The 13,661-nt window shown below is 58.2% G+C and overlaps 1 protein-coding gene across 1 annotated transcript in view; it reads left to right on the top strand.

Annotated features, from left to right (window-relative positions):
- The window catches only part of COL2A1 (collagen type II alpha 1 chain), a 30,594-nt gene extending 20,009 nt beyond the window's left edge, over positions 1-10,585 (top strand). The window contains exons 28-53 of the mRNA XM_059404501.1: positions 10-63; positions 370-423; positions 623-676; positions 885-929; positions 1,067-1,165; positions 1,385-1,492; positions 1,806-1,859; positions 2,131-2,184; positions 2,543-2,596; positions 2,947-3,000; positions 3,317-3,424; positions 3,967-4,020; positions 4,448-4,501; positions 5,242-5,403; positions 5,593-5,700; positions 5,912-6,019; positions 6,239-6,292; positions 6,448-6,555; positions 6,771-6,824; positions 6,981-7,088; positions 7,343-7,396; positions 7,783-7,890; positions 8,236-8,524; positions 8,998-9,185; positions 9,381-9,623; positions 10,111-10,585. Of these exons, the coding sequence (XP_059260484.1) occupies positions 10-63; positions 370-423; positions 623-676; positions 885-929; positions 1,067-1,165; positions 1,385-1,492; positions 1,806-1,859; positions 2,131-2,184; positions 2,543-2,596; positions 2,947-3,000; positions 3,317-3,424; positions 3,967-4,020; positions 4,448-4,501; positions 5,242-5,403; positions 5,593-5,700; positions 5,912-6,019; positions 6,239-6,292; positions 6,448-6,555; positions 6,771-6,824; positions 6,981-7,088; positions 7,343-7,396; positions 7,783-7,890; positions 8,236-8,524; positions 8,998-9,185; positions 9,381-9,623; positions 10,111-10,257 (2,577 nt within the window). The 3' untranslated portion in view covers positions 10,258-10,585. The remainder of the gene's footprint in view (positions 1-9; positions 64-369; positions 424-622; positions 677-884; positions 930-1,066; positions 1,166-1,384; positions 1,493-1,805; positions 1,860-2,130; positions 2,185-2,542; positions 2,597-2,946; positions 3,001-3,316; positions 3,425-3,966; positions 4,021-4,447; positions 4,502-5,241; positions 5,404-5,592; positions 5,701-5,911; positions 6,020-6,238; positions 6,293-6,447; positions 6,556-6,770; positions 6,825-6,980; positions 7,089-7,342; positions 7,397-7,782; positions 7,891-8,235; positions 8,525-8,997; positions 9,186-9,380; positions 9,624-10,110) is intronic.
- Positions 10,586-13,661: the final 3,076 nt, after the last annotated feature.

Here is a 13,661-nt window from a genome sequence, read left to right as displayed (position 1 = left end):
TCTCTCTAGGGTCTTCCCGGCAAAGATGGCGAGACAGGTGCTGCAGGACCCCCCGGACCTGCCGTAAGTCCCTGCCTCGCCTCTGGGAGGCCCAGTGGGCATGGGGGTGGTGGCACAGGGTCAGGGAACTCAGGCCCACCTGGTGTGATGAGGATCTGGACTCTCCTGAGACACCAGACCTGCCCTCAGCCGAGGCAGTGTGCATCCCACCGCCATTTCAGGGGTGCAGGTCATCAGTGGGAGAAGAATGAGGGTCGCACGCATGCCCAGCTTCCGCGGGCAGCCCTCCTACTGCCCCTGCAGTCCTCTCTGGCCAAGGCTGTCCAAGTCTGCAGTCCTGGCTCAGGCCACCTTTGTTTCCCTCTGTAGGGACCTGCTGGTGAACGAGGCGAGCAGGGTGCTCCTGGGCCATCTGGGTTCCAGGTAAGTGGCTGGACTGGGCCCTCTCTTCTGTTCTTCCTGTGTCCAGGACTCTGCGGGCTGCAGCAGGCATCCCTCCTCAGGGAGATGGGGGGGGATGAGGATTTCCTACCATCCTGGCTTCTGTCCAGTGCTGGGGCTCCCTGGAGGGCTGGGGCAGTAAACTCACTCCTTTGCTAATGCATGCCACTTTGTCTTCTAGGGACTTCCTGGCCCTCCTGGTCCCCCAGGTGAAGGTGGAAAACCAGGTGACCAGGTGAGTACGGGGCTCTTTGAACCTGCAAACCACTTAAATGGGAAGATCTCGTCTGATGCCCAGGAAGCAAGGGCAGGAGGATTCCCGGGGCCCTGTGAAGCCTCCACAGAGGACAGTCCGAGCTCAGCCTCTGGTGCGAGGGCTGCTCTGCCCTGGATGGGGGACAGAAAATCTTTTGCTCTCTCTCACACCCTCCTTTGTTCCCCAGGGTGTTCCCGGTGAAGCTGGAGCCCCCGGCCTCGTGGGTCCCAGGGTGAGTGTCGGCCATTTCTGGTAGTCCCCTCTGGCCGTTCTGTCAGTGCACCTGTAGTGCTCGGCCCCCCACCCCCACTTTTCCCTGGGCCTCTGCCCCCTCTCTTATGTGATTGCTCCATGGTGTCTCTACCACAGGGCGAAAGAGGTTTCCCAGGTGAACGTGGCTCTCCCGGGGCCCAGGGCCTCCAGGGCGCCCGCGGCCTCCCCGGCACTCCCGGCACGGACGGTCCCAAAGTAAGTGAGGCTGTTGGGGTTGTGTGGGCCAGCCTGGGAGGCCCTGCTGGGGGAGAAGGAAGAATGGGAAGTACTCAGGGGAAAAGAATATTGGAGGAGGGCAGATGGAAGACAAAACAGAAAGGGGGTTGGCAGAGGAGGAAGAGAAGGAAAGGAGGCTTGGGTGCTGGGATCCTGCGCAGGTGCCGTCCAACACAGACTCCCTCCCCCGCCCCACAGGGTGCATCTGGCCCAGCTGGCCCCCCTGGGGCTCAAGGCCCTCCAGGTCTGCAAGGGATGCCCGGTGAGAGGGGAGCAGCTGGCATCGCTGGGCCCAAGGGAGACAGGGTGAGTACCAGGGTGACCGTGTCTCCCCCAAAGCTGAGCTTCCCTGCCCCCCACTCACCCCTCCCCCTCTCCCCACAGCACCTGGGTGGGGAGGTCCCTAGTTAAACGCCTTGAGGCTCTTGGAAACCCCTCTGGGCTTCTGTTTGCCCCTTAGTGACACCCTCCCCACGCCCCTGTCTCCCTCCTCTCACCCTGAACCCACAGCAAATCCTGTTGGGCTGGGGGCTGAGCTCCGCCTGCAGCCTCAGTGAGGGGGAGACTGGGCTGGAGTACCCCCCCCCCCCTGAGGTGGCCCTTCTTCTCTATCCCACAGGGTGACGTTGGTGAGAAAGGCCCCGAGGGAGCCCCCGGGAAGGACGGTGGACGAGTAAGTGAATGCTGGTTGTGGGTGCCCTGGGGACCCCACAGGTCTCCGGCCCTGCACTCTGGGGACAGGAGGGGGTCATGTGCGTGCAGCCCCTGCTCCTCTCAGTTGTGCAGACTGGGCAGCTCTGGGGACTCTCCCAACAAAACTGGGAGTTCTAGGGGTGTGGGAAGGTGCACCAAGGCCCAGCAGGTGTGAAGTCCTAGACTCCCTGCTGCCTGCACATCCCTGGTCAACTCTTCTGTCTCCTCACATTTGTCTCCTTTCTCCCCAGGGCCTGACTGGTCCCATTGGACCCCCTGGCCCCGCTGGTGCCAATGGTGAGAAGGTAAGTTCCTCCCTCTGGCTTGCCTTCACGTCACACCTCTCCACCTGCTGCCAAAGACGGCTCTCTCTCCTCCTCACTCACAGCTGGCCCCTCCTGCCTAGTGGGGGCTGCAAGCAGCGAGGGGTGGGAGTCTTAAGAGCAGAGTGTCTGGCTGTATGCCCTGTCCCGCGGAGCCACCGCAGGGAGTGGGGTCGGTGGCAGGCCTGCGTTCAGCGGAGGCCCCAGGAAGGCAGGCTGGAAGCAGCAAGGAGAAAACCGACCATCCCTCATGAGGCCTCTTGGATACACTTTGCTTTTGAAGGGCCCCCCTGCACCCCCATCCCTTATGCATGGCTCTTGTCCCCCCTCCCCACCTTAGGGAGAAGTTGGCCCTCCCGGTCCTGCAGGAACCGCTGGTGCTCGTGGTGCCCCGGTGAGTATCTGCCCTGGAAGCCGGTCCTGTCCCCAGGGCCGGGAGCAGAGAAGCGGCTCCGCCTTGCAGCATGGCCCTTTGGGTCTTGGGGTGGGAGGAGAGATGTGAAAGACCTCTGCATGGTGTGGTCAGCGTGGAGGGCCTCAGGTTGCCAGATGCTCTGACCAAGAAAGGCTTTCTGACTTGCGTCCCTTGTCTTTAGGACAGGGCTTCCCGGAGGCTACTTTGGGGGTCCTCCCTCGGGGGTGGCTGCGCAAAGGCTGGGTGGGGCCGGAGGGCTCTGGCTTCCAGGAGGGCACAGAAGCAGGCGGGCATGGGGCCTTACTGCTAATGGGCCCCTTCTCTCGCAGGGTGAACGTGGAGAGACTGGACCCCCCGGGCCCGCTGGATTCGCAGGTCCTCCTGTGAGTGTCCACCCTCTCTCCCAGCCCTCCGCTCAGGCCTGCTTGAAACCTGAAGGCACCGTCCTGTGGGGGCGGGAGGAGCAGAATTTAAAGGACATGGAAGTGGCCTCTTCCCTCTCTCCTTGCACCTCTACACTGACCTCACAATCCCATCTTAGAGCAGCCTTCAGGCCAGGGCAGACACATCCTCACTCATTCACCCGCTCACCAACCCTCCTACCCACCCACCCACTCACCCAGAGCCTCCGGCCCTTTCGGAAGAACCTCCAGTATCTGGCTTGCCTCTCATTCCCCCACTTCTTCCTCCTTGGGACAGGGCGCTGATGGCCAGCCAGGGGCCAAGGGCGAGCAAGGAGAGGCCGGCCAGAAAGGTGATGCTGGTGCCCCGGGTCCTCAGGGCCCCTCTGGAGCTCCTGGGCCTCAGGTGAGTAGCAGTGAGCTCCCTCAGGAAGTGTTCCCACGGGGCAGGGGTGTCCGGGTATGGGGGAGGGGTGCAGACAGGCAGAGAGTAGCCAGAAGGCCTAGGTGTAGCCCCCCTGAGTCTCAGCCTCTCGGCCTGGCAGACGCTGCCCCAGCCGCAGAAGGGAGAGATTGTGGGAGGAATCTCTGCTCAGGGATAAAGGTTTAAAAGTAGCTAAATTGACTTTCATTGTCTGGGGGGCAGGCTGAGGACAGAGCCTGGGACACAGCAGCCAGGCTCTGGGGCGGGATGGCGCAGACATTGGCCCAGCTCTGCAGGTGCCAGATGGGCCCTTCCTCCCTGAGGTCTTCTAGTATGTGAGTCTGTCTTGGCAGGGGTAGCAGGCCCCTCTGTGATGGCTTCTCCAGCCAAAAAGGCTACACCTTTGAAAACTTAGCTCTCAGGCGTCCATTGTTGGGGGCATCAGACAGGCCGTATGCCCAGAAGCTCATAGCCCTCCTCTGGGCGACCGGGCCTCACTGTGTTCCTCCCTCCTTCCTTCCCAGGGTCCTACTGGTGTGACTGGTCCTAAAGGAGCCCGAGGTGCTCAAGGTCCTCCGGTGAGTCATGTCCCCCTTCCCACCAGGTGGGGAGGAGGGGACTGTGGGGGCAGCAGCTTCTCCCACGCCTCCACTCTGGCCCATCTCACAAAGAAGGCCTAGGCGCTGCTGTTCTGGGACTGACCCAACTCCTCCTTTCTCTGTGTTGCTTTTGCCCCCAGCCTGAGCCCATCCCACAGCCAGGGGAGAGGGCCCCTCGCCGCTGGTGTGCAGTGGTCCTCGGGGGTCTCTGATCCTAGGCAGCCCCTGTAGGAGCTGGAGGCAGGGAAGCTGCAGCTTCCTGACCCAGGGCCAGACCCCACGGGCCCTTTCCCCCTCGCTGGCTCTCCTTGCCGCTTGGCACAACAGTCTCTGAGACCCACTGCCATCTGAGTCTTGGGCCTCCAGAGGGCCTGTGGGATTCACGGCCTCTCTTCCCCTCACACAGGGAGCCACCGGATTCCCTGGAGCTGCTGGCCGCGTCGGACCCCCAGGCTCCAATGTAAGTGACGCTCCTGGCTGGTTCCTGCTTTCCTTCTGGCATGAGAGACTCAGAAGGGACTTGAGGAGGCCAGTGCAGCCCTGCAGCAGGGACCCAAAGAGCCCAGGCTGGCTCGCCTCGCTTGGTACCTGTTCCCACTCCAGGGACAAGTAGTTAGTTAACTGATCGTGGGGACCTATTCTCCCCATAACCAGCTGGGAGCAGGGGCTGTGACCGTCTTGCTAGCCAAGGGCAACCCTCCCTGCTGACTTGGGCTGGACCCTCAGACTTCTGGCTCGGGGACAGGAGAGGCAGGCATCGTCGCCTTGACACATTTCTAGAGCAGGCTCTGCGCTCCGGGCCTCTACAAACTCTGCATCTTGCCCCTCTGGAGCTTGCCAGGGAGGCAAGGCGGGGACGTCCCCCAGCTCACCACCACCCCTTGCAGGGGGAGTACATACCTAGACTTAGGAGGGGCCGGGCTCCAGCTGTTTAGGAAGGAGCAGTGCGATTGAGGCCCAGAGGGAACAGGCAGAAGGAAATCCAAGTAGAGCAGAAAAGGCAACTTCAAGGGCTGAAGAAGCCTGGGCTGGCTGCTCATAGCACCCGCGGGCGAGAAAGGATGGAAGAGATGCACTGGGTCGGGGTCAGGCTGTCCTTCATGCAGAGGGAGCCCCAGGGGAAGATGGCCACCCCCGGGCTTTGGCAGCCTGGATGGAGCAGGGTAAGAGGAGTTTTCCTTTCTTGCATGGCTTTTCTAGGGAAACCCTGGGCCCCCTGGGCCCCCTGGTCCTTCTGGAAAAGATGGTCCCAAAGGTGCTCGAGGAGACAGTGGCCCCCCGGGCCGTGCCGGTGACCCTGGTCTCCAAGGTCCTGCTGGACCCCCTGGCGAGAAGGGAGAGCCCGGAGATGACGGTCCCTCTGTAAGTCCCTCACAGGCCGGGGCCGGGGAGTCTCTGGAGCTCACAGCGCCCAGAGTGGAAGGGGCTGCTGGGGAGGGGCTGCTGCCGGGGAGGGGCCGCTGCTCGGGTGGGAAGAGGGCTGGTGCCTATGGATGGCTGGGTCACTCGAGGTCGCAGCTCACGTTCTCACTCCCATCTCCTCTCTCTTAGGGTCCTGATGGTCCTCCAGGTCCCCAAGGTCTGGCTGGCCAGAGGGGTATCGTTGGTCTACCTGGGCAGCGCGGTGAGAGAGGATTCCCAGGCTTGCCTGGGCCATCAGTGAGTGACGGATGCCCCTTCCTCTGGGGAGTGGGGCCCGGTCCAGCTCCGCACACTGTCCTGCAGAAACACCACCACCCTCTGAGGCTCCCGCCCACTCCACACCCTCCAAGCTCTCCCTCTGTCAGCCCGTTCTTTGGGAAGGCCCAGCGGGTCCTGTGCCGGGATTCTTTCGAGTGCACACTCATTGTCCCTGTCACTGTCCCTCCAGGGTGAGCCTGGTAAGCAGGGAGCTCCTGGTGCATCTGGTGACCGAGGTCCCCCCGGTCCTGTGGGTCCTCCTGGCTTGACCGGTCCCGCTGGTGAACCCGGACGAGAGGTGAGCCTCGGGATGCCCGGTGGGTGGCTGTTCACAGGGAGAGAGGGCCCAGGGATGCAGAACCAGTGCCCGGGGAAGAAGGCAGAAGGAAGCTTGGGGAGCTTCTGAAGCTGCAGCTGAATGGAAGGGCACGAGCCTGGGGCTTCCGTGGGCAGGGTGGGTAAGCGGATGGGGGCCGGGCAGGGGCAGCTCTCATGGCATCTCGTCTCCCTTGCCCAGGGAAGCCCTGGTGCTGACGGCCCCCCTGGCAGAGATGGCGCCGCTGGAGTCAAGGTGAGTGTCTGGGGGTCTCTGTGCAGTGGGAAAGGGAGGTCTAACAGCTCTGCCTGGAGTGGCAGGGTAGGGTTAGAGTCCTCTTGGTTTGGAAGGACATTTTCTCCATGTCTGTTCTGGAATAATCTCTAAGCCTAAGACCTCTCTCCTGACAGGGTGATCGTGGTGAGGCCGGTGCGGTGGGTGCCCCTGGTGCTCCTGGGCCCCCTGGCTCTCCTGGCCCTGCTGGCCCAACTGGAAAGCAAGGAGACCGAGGAGAAGCTGTAAGTATCCCTACTTCAGTAAAAGCTGGAAGTGGAGGGGGGTGGCCAAGTGAGCTGGGAGCTCACCCCCATGTGCCTGATCCCCAGGCCCTGGGTCCGGGAGGTCTCTGGGCCATGGGAGCTGCAACCTCGGTGCCCAGCCACAGGAAGATGCCAGGGAGGACCCTCCCTGTCCCACCCTTGCTCTGACGCTGTTTCCACACTCTCCTTCACAGGGTGCACAAGGCCCCATGGGTCCCGCAGGACCGGCTGGAGCCCGGGGAATCCCAGTGAGTATCTGTGTCTCCTCTGTTGGGTTCCCGATGAGGCCAGGTTTGGAGGGCAGTGGAGACTCTGGGGATTCCAGGACTCCTTGGCTCAGGTGAGGCCCACAGCATACTCCTGCCTGGCTGACCTGACCCGACCTGTGTCTGTCTTGTTCCCAGGGCCCTCAAGGTCCCCGAGGTGACAAAGGAGAAGCTGGAGAGGCTGGCGAGAGGGGACTGAAGGGACACCGTGGCTTCACCGGTCTGCAGGGTCTGCCTGGTCCCCCCGTGAGTGTTGTTGTCTATGCGTGGCTCCCCAGTGCCTCCCACTGATCAGAGCCCACTTGAGGGTCCCAGGCTGCTCAGTCAACTTGGGATCGCCCCAGGAAATTTCCAGGACTTGCTCCTCCCTCCAACCCCAAGAAAGTAGAAAGGGAATGGGAGTAGAATATGTCCTGGGTATGTTCAAGATAGCCTCCCACCCTGGTAGACGAGGCCCTGTCTGTGTTGACCTCTGACCTTTGCCTCTTCCTTCTGCATAGGGTCCTTCTGGAGACCAAGGTGCTTCTGGTCCTGCTGGTCCTTCTGGTCCTAGAGTAAGTGAGATGGAGTGAGCCCTTCCTTGGGAGGCTGGGGGGCAGGCACTGGCCAGGCATGCGGGCAAAAGGGAGGCCTCAGGCTCAGAGGGCCTCACTCCACAGTGGAGGTAGGACTGACTTGGGGTGACCCTACAGGCTGGGTGAATGTGACAACAGCTCCGGCTGTTGGATGGGCCCCCAGGAATGGGATCTGACAACGAGGAGCTTAGGCTGGTAGGAGAGCCGCGAGGCCACCCTGCTATTTCTTGGACGAGTGGAGACCCAGCTGGGCTCTGTGACGGAGAAGCGTGAAGCTGCGGGGCTTCACCGCAGGATGGCCCCCCGAGTGGCACCCCGCCCTCCCACTGTCCCTTCGTTGATTGCTCTTCTCTCCTGCTGTGCAGGGTCCTCCTGGCCCTGTTGGTCCCTCTGGCAAAGATGGTGCTAATGGAATCCCCGGCCCCATCGGGCCCCCTGGCCCCCGTGGACGGTCAGGCGAAACTGGCCCTGCCGTAAGTGTCCTGATCCCTTCCTCGCAGTCTGGGCTGTCCCCAGTGTCCAAGAAGCTTGTGTGCTCTGGGGCCAAGAGTCTCTTTGAGGGCAGCTAATGATGATAGCATTCTTTATGCTGGGTCTTCCTGGGACATTCAAAGGATCCATGCTTGGTACTGGGCCAAGAAGAGAGGGGCTGATGCAGAAGTGGGAAGGTGCTAGGATTTTCTTGGTCCTGGCCTTCCATAGTCCTCCGCCACCCATGGGACTGGAAGAAGACCCTCTAGTATATTCTAGCAGGGGGAGATGTACCCAGGAGGGGCCTGTCCCAACGATCCCTAGCTGACCGTTGTTTCCCGCTGCAGGGTCCTCCTGGAAATCCCGGGCCCCCTGGCCCTCCAGGTCCCCCCGGCCCTGGCATCGACATGTCTGCCTTTGCTGGCCTCGGCCAGAGAGAGAAGGGCCCCGACCCCCTGCAGTACATGCGGGCCGACCAGCCAGCTGGTGACCTGAGACAACACGATGCCGAGGTGGACGCCACGCTCAAGTCCCTCAACAACCAGATCGAGAGCCTGCGCAGCCCCGAGGGCTCACGCAAGAACCCTGCTCGAACCTGCCGGGACCTGAAACTCTGTCACCCTGAATGGAAGAGCGGTGAGCCTGTGAGGCGGGAGCCCTGGCCCCAGAGAGCAGGAAGTCAGCCTGCTGGGTGGGGCCCTTGCAGAACAAGGGAGGAGGCGTCCCTGAGCACAGGGCAGAGCCGGGCCTGGAAGGTTCTGGCATATGGCTGAGCCTCCATCCCACAGCAGAGAACATGCAGCTCGGGCCCTGTCCTGCCATGGCCACATGGCAGATGGGAAATGGTGGGGGGAGCTCTGTCCGCCAGGCAGGCCTGGTGCACCTGCCCTTTGGCTTACACCCCTGTTTAACACCAGACTTTCCCACCAGGGTCTCCTTGCTCCTGGATCCCTGCATCTGTCCTCCCTTTGGCCACTCGTGGCCCTCGCCACCAGTGCCTCTGTCCCTTGTGTCCCCAGAAGCCTTTCTGTCTCTCCCAGGAAGGCCTGGCCCTCTTGGGAGGGTCTGCCTATCTGAGCCCTGAAAGGATGTCGCCTCCCCCCTCGCAGGAGACTACTGGATTGACCCCAACCAGGGCTGCACCTTGGACGCCATGAAGGTTTTCTGCAACATGGAGACTGGCGAGACCTGCGTCTACCCCAACCCAGCGAACGTTCCCAAGAAGAACTGGTGGAGCAGCAAGGGCAAGGACAAGAAACACATCTGGTTTGGAGAAACCATCAATGGCGGCTTCCACGTGAGTACCTGACTTCTCTGGGCCAGAGAGGGCGCCTCCAGACTGTGTTCTTCCTGCATCCGAGTTGTTGGCACCCCACCCACACTCTCACCCATTTCCTCTGGGGCTTAGGAGGAACGGAGGGACAGTAGCTTTAATCGTGATCCCATGGGATGCTGTCCCTGGGCCTCACACCACTCTTCTCTGCCCGAACAGTTCAGCTATGGTGATGACAACCTGGCTCCCAACACTGCCAACGTCCAGATGACGTTCCTACGCCTGCTGTCCACTGAAGGCTCCCAGAACATCACCTACCACTGCAAGAACAGCATCGCTTACCTGGACGAGGCAGCCGGCAACCTCAAGAAGGCCCTGCTCATCCAGGGCTCCAATGACGTGGAGATCCGGGCTGAGGGCAACAGCCGCTTCACGTACACCGTCCTGAAGGATGGCTGCACGGTGAGTCGGGCTGGCTGGAGCCTCCAGGGAAGGGAGATGGGCCGCCTGAGGCCAAGGGCGGGCCACAGCTGGTGCAGGCCTAAAATGATGGGTTCCTCAGAGGTGTGAGCTTGAGGGGTTAGGCAGAGAAGATGGGCAGAGGCACAGGTAAAGGAGGGGTGCTATTCTATCTTCTTCCCTCTCTCGGCTCAGGGAAAAGAAGCCCAACCCAGCATGTCCAGTTACCCCCGTAGGACTGTGGGTCTGTGGGTCAGCCCACAGGTTGAAGCGAAGAGAGGGTCACTATAGGGGAGAGAGCCAGTACAGAAGGGGAGCATGGAGGGGGTCTTGCTGGCAGGGACAGGAGTTGAGGTAGAGAGGGCTCTGGCAAGCCAAAGAGAGGTCAGGAGAGCCTCAGAGCACGTTTTGTGTTTTGTGCTCTATGAGGCTCAAATTTGGGGTCCTGGGCAGCTGGCACTGGACAGTGTCTCCTTTCTTTCTCCCCTAGAAACACACCGGTAAGTGGGGCAAGACTCTGATCGAGTACCGGTCACAGAAGACCTCACGTCTCCCCATCATTGACATTGCGCCCATGGACATAGGAGGGCCCGAGCAGGAATTTGGTGTGGACATAGGGCCTGTCTGCTTCTTGTAAAAACTCGAACCCACAAACACCACAATCCATTGCCAACCCAAAGGACCCAAGTACTTTCCAGTCGCAGTCACTCTAGGGCTCTGCACTGAATGGCTGACCTGACCTGATGACCATTCACCCCACCCGCTCACAGTGTGGACTTTTCTCCCCTCTCTTTCTAAGAGACCTGAACTGGGCAGACTGCAAAATAAAATCTCGGTGTTCTATTTATTTATTGTCTTCCTGTAAGACCTTTGGGTCGAGGCAGAGGCAGGAAACTAACTGGTGTGAGTCTAACGCCCCCCTGAGTGACTGTCCCCAGCCCAGGCAAGAAGACCCCCCTTCAGGTGCCGGGCGCAGGAACTGAGTGTGTCCTACACAATGGTGCTATTCTGTGTCAAACACCTCTGTATTTTTTAAAACATCAATTGATATTAAAAACAAAAAAATTATTGGAAAGTACATTTTGACCTGTGATTTGTTTTTTATTTTCCCTTAGTCTTTGATTCTGTAGACGTGACCAAATGGCCATCCTAAGGCCTTCTTCTGTAGACATTTCAACCAGGAGGGAGGTCACTAGAGTCACATTGCCTGGTTTAGTAACCTCACACAAACACATACTTGCCTCCTTTTGTAACCTTCACACCTTCACACTGCCTGGAACCCAGGAAGGAACTGGGACCAGAGGCCAAGATTTGGGAAGGGGGTGCAGAAAATATAGGCATGACTTGTTCTTGAGTAAACACAAAACACACCTCTAGGGCATGTGGATGGGAAAGTATGCAGGTCACGTCTTGCTGGATAAGGGAGATCAGAGATGCTCCCAAGGGAGGGTTGGGGAAGTTGGGGAAGAGGGGCAGGGAGCAAGTCCACAGGAACCTGTGTACGCAATCAGCCAGTCTTGGTGATCTATTTGTCTGTATCTTCCTCTAAGACTCTAGGTCAAGAAGAGGTGGAAGTGTTACATGATTATCCCTACCATTTATTCCATTTTCATGCTCCCTCCTCTGGCCCTCCTGTCTCTGCTTCCTGGGGCCTGCACTTAAAGCTTCCATGGACTTCCTCCCAACACCCGCCTTATGAATGGATAGCCTCCCATTTCTCCCTCCAACGACTCCTGTGTGGCACAACGAGGAAACCGCCGCCTTCCCCACTAGAGGGCGTGGTGGTGGTGATGTGTGCAGTGGGTGGGAGACACGAAACCAATCAAAATCAACAACGGTAGTAATTTATAAAATACATTTCAAAAGATACCTGGCACTGCTGATTAAACCTGAGGACCATCCCCTTCTCTGCCCCTGTCTTCATCCCTGCCTCCCACTGCCTCCAGATGAAGGTAGATGGCTTTCCTATTGAAGAAACAACAAAGCAAAAATACCTAAGACATTTTTTGTTGGACTTGTTTGTGTTACTATTCAATGTACAATGTAAAATTTGTTCAGTAAAGTAGCTTAGCAGGGCTAATTCATGACAAACTAAAAGAGTAAGATGAAAACATAAGTTAAAATACCTAACTGGAAAAGCTATCGCCTAATTTAAAAGTAACCCTTCCATCTGCCAAGAGAGCTAATGTGGGCCAGGGGAGAGTGGTGGGGCATATGGCCGCTTTGAGGACTCCACAGACAAAGGTAGAGCTGAACCGGGGAGCTGCACTCTGCCCTGAAACTACCCTCCATGAACTCACACTGAAAGCCTCCCTTGGCTTCCTCTGTGGTCACAGCAAAATGTACATCCTTGGTTGCCAGTGCTGGGCTCCCTACCACTGCTCTCTTGTCCCCATTCAGCCTAGAGGGGAAGGTGAGAACAACCAGCTCTGTCACTAATTCCCGTGATCCCTGATGCCCCAGGAAAGGCAAAAGTTCTCTCTGCTGAGAATAGCCTCTCCTGATCCCAGCAGGGTTCAGTGGACAGACCTGGCTTACTAAAATAAGATCCCTCATATTCATAAAAAATGGTATGGTATTAAAAGGCTTTAACTAGGAGCTGGAGCTCAGACTTCCTCAAGTGACCTGGACCCTGAGTAAATCAAAACTTCTGAAATTGGTTTCCCTTCTAATCGTGTGAAGGGACACAGAATCTTATGAGTCAAGGGAATGAAGAATCTTACTTAAAGTTACTTCGGGAGAAGACTGCAGAGTAAGAGGACCCTAAGCTCACTATCCCACAGATGTATCCCACAGATACATCTAGAAACATCCACATCACAATAAATAACCCAGAAATGACACAAATAGTAGCAGAACAGATTCTCTGTAGCTAAATGTAGAGAAGGCCACATCAGAAATGGTAGAAAGGGCCAAGATATGGTCCAGAACTAAACAGATTTAGAGGACTGTCTGTAGGAAGGAGGGACGCAACGGGTGAGGAGAGGGGAGAGAACAGACCCTTGCATCAGAAATCCCTGGTGTGGGGAACTTGTAAAGGGAAAACAAATTCCTGTAACATTTGGCTTTGAAAACCACGGGGACAAAACTCTATAGTTTTTACAATCAGTGGGGCTTAATACCTGGAACTTTAAAAATCAGGCTCAGCTCTGGGAGGGCAAGGAGGGTAGAGGGAATGGAGTCCCTACCTTTAAAGAGACAGCATACAAACAGCCCTGCTGAGATACAGCATAGAAGCAGTAGTTTGAAAAATGCCTGGGGTATTTGGGAGGGAGATTTGTTTGCTAATCTCTGAGTGTGTGCTGGCAGAGCAGGGATTTTTGGGAGACTTCTCCAGGAACAAAGAAGGTAGCAGGCAGCATTTCCCTCCCTTGCCTCCCAGCCTAGACACAAGGACACCTGAGGGAACCAGTGTGACATCAACATTCTGCACCTAGCTTGCTAACAACATCCCCACCCCAGTGTTCTCCTGTGGATATGCCCTCTCCAACCTAGCTGGAATTGGCCAGAATTTTGGGCAGCTGCATGTCCTCTTCCACATTGGAAAGGTGCAGAAATTATGCCATGAGCCCTGTCTCCATCATGTCCTATGGACCTGTCCCCTGCAATATGCCCTTGACCAGAGTCTATCCAAAGTGATACCATGAGCCTGGTAGTCATGCAAACAGCCCTCAGAGGGGCCAGCATCCCTCCAAAGGGACTCCTGCCCTGGGGGAAGGGGAAGGTACCCATACACACTAGTCCAGATGTAGCCCCAGCAGTGGGCTGGAGACAGGCAGCTGATGTGATTGCTGACCTCACCCACCAATGAAAGCTTCTCATGGGACAACACAAGGAAAACACCCTGCAGTTTGGTGCTACTACATCTCTGGCAAACATCTGGACTGACTCAAGCCCAAGGTAGCCCCAGACTGGCCCACTAACAACACAGAGACCAAACCCTACCCACAATTGGCAAAGAGAGCTATTGCAGACGACCAGACTGAAGGCAAGTGTAGCTCAGCCTCAACAACAGGGCTCATGCAAAACACAGAGGAGTCA

This window comes from Mustela nigripes, chromosome 6 (assembly GCF_022355385.1).
Source record: "Mustela nigripes isolate SB6536 chromosome 6, MUSNIG.SB6536, whole genome shotgun sequence".
NCBI lineage: Eukaryota > Metazoa > Chordata > Mammalia > Carnivora > Mustelidae > Mustela > Mustela nigripes.
The sequence above is the reverse complement of the archived record's forward strand: the minus strand, read 5'-3'. Positions and strand labels throughout refer to the sequence as shown.